At 39.1% G+C, this 8462-nt stretch overlaps 1 protein-coding gene across 1 annotated transcript in view; it reads left to right on the forward strand.

Annotated features, from left to right (window-relative positions):
• LOC112527253 (probable Xaa-Pro aminopeptidase P) overlaps window positions 1–8462 on the forward strand; it is a 28480-nt gene that overhangs the window by 9154 nt on the left and 10864 nt on the right. The window contains exons 4-7 of the mRNA XM_025137758.1: window positions 718–993; window positions 1781–1953; window positions 2097–2351; window positions 2675–2826. Coding sequence (XP_024993526.1) covers window positions 718–993; window positions 1781–1953; window positions 2097–2351; window positions 2675–2826 — 856 coding nt within the window. The remainder of the gene's footprint in view (window positions 1–717; window positions 994–1780; window positions 1954–2096; window positions 2352–2674; window positions 2827–8462) is intronic.

The following is an 8462-nucleotide window of genomic DNA, read 5'->3' on the forward strand; positions in this document are numbered from 1 at the left end:
GTTTTAAAAATTATTTGGAGTGCTTGGCATTATATAAGACGATCCGGTTCATTACGGGTCACAACAGTGTTTTCTACGCAACCTACCGGGATTTCTAACTACTTAAGCTCTAAACGCGCTACTTGAGAGATAATAATATTTCTAAAGTGCTATCTAGCTACTAACCTGGTATTTAAATTTCCGGATGTCACATGTTATCCCAGATTCGACTCCTCAACTTATTTAGGCAAAGTTAAACATGCTTATTGAGAACGAGATCTTTTTGTGTTTTCCATGAACTTGACTGACAATATTGACATTATCACGACATAGCATGACATGCTTCTCAAGCATTGATTTCTTATTATTGACATCAATGAGACGGTACATAGGTCTCACAAATGTAAAGGGGATAATCTAGTTAGTTCAATATAACTAGTAGTGGATAATATATCTTATTTAATAAGCATACACCATAGTTCTTTTTAGTTTGTAGCTTGACCATCCCTTGGACATTTTTTTCTTCACTTTTCATCCATACATCTAGCAATTCAGTTAGATGAGTGGCGAGCAGACTTATTTGCTTCTGTTATTAGTTAATTCAGGATTTTTATTGTTGTCTTTGTAATTGGGTGGTTGAATATGTTCTTATCTTTATTTTACATGACATATACCCGTTGTATGTTTTTATATGCTTGTGTCTGATGCCACCTTCTCTTCTATTTGTGAAGGGAGCAGTTTCTTTTTTCTTCTGATGCTGTAAATGAATTGAAGGAAGCTGTTGCTAAAAGCAGTCATGAGTTGGTCTACTTATATGATGTTAATCTCGTGGATGAAGTATGGAAAGAAGCAAGGCCAATGCCTCCAAACGAGCCAATCCGAGTGCATGACCATAAATATGCCGGTGTAGATGTGTCGACTAAACTATCTAACCTGAGGTCTGAACTCACCGATGCTGGTTCATCTGCAATTGTTATCTCTATGCTTGATGAAATTGCCTGGCTACTGAACTTGGTAATGCTTTTAACTTCGGTAGATGTGTATATGCCCAAGTTTTTTAGGTGTTACTTTGAAGATAGGACAGGAAATCTGTGTATCAAGTTCATATACAAAATTGCTCTAAGATACCAGAGTTCTACAACATGAGAAACTGGATAACCATATATAGATGTAATTCTCAAAGGATGATTACCTGCTACCTACAAACTAAGAAGCTATTGCCTTTTGAGCCCACTATCTAGCATTCTAAGCTGCTACATATCATGAGAAATGCCTCAAAAAGACACCCCCCCTTTACCAATGTTGACATATTGCTAGCAAGGATGGCTTAATCTTCCATGATGATCTGGAATGCTGACAAAAATGTTGGGGAACGTAACAAGAGCGGACCTATGGTGGTGAAAATGGTTTTCTCTTTGCATTCCTCACTTTTCCATTATTCTTCAGTTACTAACACTGTCATACTTCTCTCTGTCCCCAGTTGTAGATACTACTATTCCTAATACAGAAAGGAGTTAAGAGTAGTCTTTTTACCTTCAATTGGCAAGTAAAGATGCATATTTTTAAGTCTTGTGAAAAGGCTGTGTCATGTCATTGATCATACTCCAAAGAGTTCTTCGTACAGTGTTTATGTATTTATAAATCAACTTGTACTAAGTGGAATCTGTTTCTGTATTATTTTATTTATGCATCATCTTTCTTCTTTCTTGGGGCACAACAGTTATAATAGGTCTGTCCAAGGTATGCTCGGTTTCTTAGGCATTGTCTTGCTTCACTGATTATACATCACATGTGTTTGCAGAGAGGAAATGATGTTCCACATTCTCCTGTTTTCTATGCGTACTTGATAGTGGAGATCGATGCGGCAAAGCTGTTTGTTGATAACTCCAAAGTCACCCCTGAAGTGATGGATTACTTGAAGAAAGCTGGCATAGAGCTAAGATCATACGAGTCCATTCTTTCTGAAATCGAAAGGTGAGTTTGGAGCGTGAAAATTTCCGCATCCAGATTGTTCATGATCTGCTGGAGAATTTGCATCCTTGTTTCAGTTTTGTCAGGGGTTGTTCTATATGCATTTCTGTGATGCTCTTTTTACCATACCATTCTTTCTCTTTCAGCTTAGCTGCTCGAGGGGCACACCTTTGGTTGGATACAACATCAGTTAATGCTGCTATTGCAAGCACATATGCAATTGCCTGTAACAAGTTCACAGAAAACCTTGGTAGTAAAAGCAAAGGAAAGGACTTCGCAACTCGTGGTTCCAATCGCTTATCTAGCGCGCCTTGTGCATTGTGTAAGAGCTCTCCCGTATCTCTAGCTAAAGCAGTGAAAAATCATGCCGAGCTAGAAGGGATGCGTAATTCTCATCTAAGGTAATCAGAACCGGTTTCATTACACTTTGGTTTGATAGACCTTTTTTCTTGTAAAGTTAGAATGCTTATGTAATTATGAGGGATTTTGGTATGTATATTTTTCTTAAGAGGGATTTTGGTAATAAATTGAATATCCTATAATACACAAAAATCAAAATATTGAAATTGATAATTCACCGAGAGTTATATGCATAGAAAGTTGCACACACAGAGGATAAGTTGTTTTATAGAGTATTTCGTTATGGCTTTTGATTTAGGGGATACATACTAGTGAACCTTGCTTAAGCACTACTCGAAGCATTGATTGATGATTTATGTATCAGGGATGCCGCTGCTCTTGCTCAATTTTGGTCATGGTTGGAAGAGGCGGTGAATAAGAATGTGATACTCACCGAGGTAGAAGTTGCAGACAAACTTCTTGAATTTCGTTCAAGCCAAGTTGGTTTTGTTGATACCAGCTTCGATACTATAAGTGGTATAGTCCTTGTCATTCATAATTAAGCTCTTCATATTTCTATTTGTAGTGTTTTAATGCAATTTGTAACCAATTAAAATGCAGCGGAAAAATATTTTAGGTTACATTTGTAGAGAACTTTTCTAAAAGAATTAAAAGCCAAGCCGGATCCAATGACATATTAAAATGAATACTAAACACACTATAGAGTGTTTAGAGCTGTACCTTTCAGATCTATGGTCGGTTATGACAAAGTACTCAGAAACCAAGGGTTAGGTTTCCTCTATGGTGATCCACATACAAACACGTTTTGCACCTCCACCAGGTGCTAGCCCAAAACCCCCAGAAAAGAAAAGGTTTCTTTTCTGTACTTTATTTGATAACTAAATCTAAAAGATTCAATCAACTAAAATTGATTTATCCTATCACCTTATTTATACGGTCTGAATTATAGATAAACTATAATTCAAAATAAGGATTAGTAATTATACATATATATATATATATATATATAATTATCATAAACTTTAATATAATTATACACATTTACAGAACACTATGTAATTATCATAATTACACTTTTAACACATTTTTCATAATTATCCTCCAAAAATAATTATTTCAATGATCAACATGATTTAACATGCAAATGGAGGCAAACATATTCTTTGTGTGTGATCTAGCTTGATAGTATTCCTGTGTGACACCGTTATGGGTATATAATAACTTACATTCTCCTACTTGCATGATACATAGTAACACAAACGTAACACAGATGGGGTAAGGGCCTAGCAACATGTCACTGCCCCTAAGGCTATGTAAATGTGTCTTTCCTCTAGCAATCTAATTGACCCAATCAATCATATGGTTGAACCATTCATTATTCTTTTGCTTCACGATATTATGTTTTGAACTTAAGGCATAGATCCATCTCATCCTTTATAGTTTAAAATTATGTTTCTCGATCCCAACATATATGATTAGGTAAGTGCTATTAGTTCAACTAATCCACTTGTCAATGGCCATGTTAATCAAACTGTCATTGAGGGGCCCAAAAATGTCTCTAATCTCGAGAGAAGCAAATCTCATATTGCATGTACACGACTTATACACAATTCATGTTATATTCAATATAGCCCTTATCATTACCCAATTAAGGGTAACGTTAGACTTTATTAAAGTATTAACACTCTTTATGCATTAGGTACCGATACACATCTTAGGTCTGGGGATAAGAGTGTTCTCCATTTCGGGACTCATCTTATGACACCGATCTATGAGGTGATCCTGACTGTAGGTCTTGTCCAACACTTTTGCCTCGACAAGCGTATGCGACTCTGGTTGCCAGTGCACTTCCAACTTGGACTATGACCAGACTTCACAATGATCTTGATTTAGTACCAGTCCCCTAGTAATAACCGACCAAGGACAATTTTAAATAATAGGATCTTCAAATTTATTTAACGATACTTAAAACATGTTAATAATGAACACATAAATGTTGAATGTAAATACTCAAATCCAATATGCCATAACAGATAGAAACGTAACTGTTAGTTGTTCAATAAATTTAAAGTTTACTAACATTTACAAATCAGATCAACATATTACAAAACCTCAAGCCTATCGAACTAGTATGAGCATCATGCTTACTTTGAGTCAAAGGTTTGGTGAGAGGATCTGCCGGATTGTTTTTTGATCGAACTTTGCATATCTTTACGTCACCTCGATCAATAATCTCCTGAATCAGGTGATATCGTCTTAGAATGTGCTTGGAGCGTTGATGTGACCTTGGTTCTTTCGCTTGAGCTATGGCACCCTCATTGTCACAGTAGATATCGACAAGGTCATATATGCTTGGAACCACTCCTAGCTCTGAGATGGATTTCTTCATCCAAACAACTTCCTATGTTGCATCCAACGCCCCAATGTACTCTGAGTCAGTAGTTCAAATCGTTATCGTACTTTGCTTGTAGCTCTTCCAGCTCACAACACCACCATTTAACACAAACACGTATCCCGACTGCGATTTAAAGTCATTAGGGTCCGTTTGGAAATTAGCATCTGTATACCCTTGGATACACAGATCTCTTTCTTGACCGCTGTACAGTAAGAATATATCCTTAGTTTTTCTCATATACTTCAAGAGTTCTTCACTACTACTCAGTGAGCATAACTTGGGTTTTACTTATATCTGTTCGTCATGTGCTTAGGGCATACGAGACATCTGGTCTAGCAGATAACATGACATACATGATAGAATCGATGGCCGAAGTGTAGGGGACAGCGTACATACGGTTCATATCCTCTTTCGTACTAGGATACCGAGTCTTGCTCAGTTGTATCACTTGTATGCCATGTACCATTGGCAAGTTCCCTATCTTGGAACCCTTCATCTTGAAGTGTTTAAAGACCTTGTCAATGTATGTACTTTGGATTAAGCTCTTAATAGATCTTTATGCCAAAGATATATGCTACCTCTCCTAGATCCTTCATCACCGAAACACTTCCCTAGCTAGGCTTTTACATCCTCAAGCATTGGGATGTCGTTTTCGATGATCAATATGTCATCGACATATAGGATCAAGAATACTACTATTTTCTCACCGACCTTCTTGTATGCACTATGTTCATCTTCGTTTTACTTACACAAAATCAAATTCCTTGACTTTCTCGTTAAAACGAAGATTCCAACTACGAGATACTTGCTTCAATCCATGAATGGACCTTTGCAATTTGCATACCTTGTTAGGATGCTTTGATGCTTAAAACCTTCTTGTTGTACTATGTACACGTCCTCGCTCAAAGTTCCCTTAAGGCATGCAGTTCTAACATCCATTTGCCATATCTCGTGATCATGATACTCAATTATGGCAAGGAGAATCTTGATGGATTTAATCTTAGCTACTAGAGAAAAGGTCTCATCATAATCTATTCCTCGAGTCTGAGTGAAACATTTTCGCTACCAACCTAGTTTTATACTATGCACAATCCCATCCATGTTAGTTTTCTTTTTGAGTACCCACTTGCACCTAACGACTTTGTAGACTGTAGGTGCATCTACCAAGTTCCAAACTTGGTTGTCTGACATGGATTATATTCCAACCTCTATGGCATCATGCCATTTATCAGATTCTGAACCTGATACGGCACCCTGGTAGGTTACAGGATCATCATGAACTATGTCGTCATTGCCAATTAGATAACCATATCTCTCAGGCTCGTGACAATTCCTACCTGATCTTCGGATTGTTTGTATCTCGTCATTTTCTTCAATAACCTATTGAGGTTCAACATCTTGTTGATGGTCATTGTCAACCACTGTCTTATCTTGTGGTTCTTGAATTTCTTCAAGATCTACGTTGTCCCTCATTGTGGTTCTTGTTAGAAAATCATTTTCTAAGAACTCACCACATCGCGCAACAAATACTTTGTTCTCGCGGGGTTTGTAGAAGTAATATCCAATTGTCTCTTTTGAATATCCCACAAAGATGCACTTTTCAGACCTTGGGTCGAGATTCTTAGAAGTTTCTTGCTTAACATAACCATCACAACCCAATACTCTATGCAAGATGGCTTTGGGATCTTCCCTGTCCATAATTCATATGGGGTCTTTTCGGTGCTTTTGACTTCTTGGAACACCATCTTTCGAATCGTTACAAATTAAAATAGGAAATACAACAATATTCTTTTCTATTTACAGTTGTTCCTATCTAGAAAATTAAAATAAAACTACAACCCCTAAAAATAAAACAAACAAACCAAACTACGGGTCTTTTCGTGGCAAATCATGTATTACTTGTGATTTTAAACATAAAATTATAATCATAAATAAAAAGCCAATTAAAAATCGGAATTAACTAATTAAAACGGAAACTAACCATTATCTCGAAAAACATTTGGGTTCGGCTCAACCCCCCCCCCCCTCTTCCCCGTGCACATGGGCCCAAAAGCTCGGCTCAACACAGAAACATGGCCGGAAAACAAAAACTGTCAACCACGAGGACCGCCGCATGCGTTGGCATGGGGCATGGGTTGTGGCGTGCAAACCATAGCCAACGGCGCAAAGGCCGTGACCCTTTGGCAACAGCCTACGACACCAAAACCGTGGCCTCATCAGCAACAAACCACGACACCAAGCCGTGGCCTCTTCGGCAGCAGCATCCGGTGCAGCCAAAACCTAGCAGTGGTGGTGTGGTGTAGCAACATCGGCAGCAGCCTCTTGGCCTCAGCCAGGGGTGGTGTGGTGAACCAAAACAGTGACAGCAGCTCTTCGGCCAAGGCTGGTGGCCATGGCCTGCCCAAGACCTATCCCTACGGGATGATGGTCCTGCGCTGGTAGACTGTAGCGGCAATGATGCCGGTCGTGACCCGAGGATGACAGCAGCCGGAAAATAGTGGCACCCTAACCGTGGTTGCGTGACCACTTCAGCCGCGGTCTGTGTAGAAGCCAAGCTGCGCAAGGCGATGGTTCGGGCCTTGGGACAGCCGCGGTAATGAGGTGATTAGGGGAGGGGACAGCCATGCGAAGGCGGCAATTTGGGGCTGCCACATCTTTCGGCTCGCTCATTCGCTTGCCAAATTCCGGTTAATATGATTTCTTTTTGTTTTATAATTTCGATTCATTCATTCAATTGTCAAAGTGGCTCTGGTACCGCTGTAGGGTTTTAATGCAATTTGTAACGATCTAAAACGCAACCGAAAATATTTTAGGTTATATTTATAGAGAACTTTTTCTCTAAAAGAATTAAAACCCAAGCTGGATCTAATGACATATTAAAACGAATATTAAAACACACCATAGGGTGTTTAGAGTTGTACCTTTCAGATCTGTAGTTGGTTATGACAAAGCACTTAGAAACTAAGGGGTCGTTTGATTCGCGGAATTCGAAGGAATTTGATGGAATTGGAATGACATTCCTTTGACCAAATTTCAATTCCTTTGTTTGGTTCATTTCTTGAATGGATGGAATCCTTCAAATTCCATTGAATTCTACAAGTTAATGAATTCATCATTCCTTGGCATAATGGAAGGAATTGAATTCCATCACCATCCACCACGATCATTCTACTATTGTTCATGATGCCCCACACTTAACCCCCACTACTGATGTCGCTGCCACCCACCTTACCCCACCCTAACCATTATGCCACTACTGTTGTCATCACACCCACCCACCCTCCGGTCACTCACTACACATCCCTACTACGACTATGCTACTAACGTTAGTGTCACCCCCCCAACCTAACCCCACCACCACAACATTATTGTCATCGTCTGGGTTTAAAAATGCGCGCATTATGCGAACTGATGCGTGATGCGATGCGATGCGATGAAGAAAGCGCATCAAAGGGACTGATGCGATGCGATTCCATGATGCGATCGCATCACCTACGCATCACTCGATGCGTGCATCAGTCGAGCATCAGCGCATCATGTATATGTTGCGTTTTTTGGGCTTTTTTGCAGTATTTAGTTGGGCCTATTAGTTGGGCTTCTTATGTTATCGAAATAGAACGTTAAGACTTAGCCTGTTATGTTACGTTATCGACCTAATAGAAGCCGACGCAAAGAAGTAGAACGTTAAGACTTAAGACAGCGAAGAAGTAGAACCAGCAAAGAAGCAGAAAGCGTGAGTCTCGATTCTCGAACTCGA

Source organism: Cynara cardunculus, assembly GCF_001531365.2.
Source record: "Cynara cardunculus var. scolymus isolate 2C chromosome LG 15, CcrdV1, whole genome shotgun sequence".
NCBI lineage: Eukaryota > Viridiplantae > Streptophyta > Magnoliopsida > Asterales > Asteraceae > Cynara > Cynara cardunculus.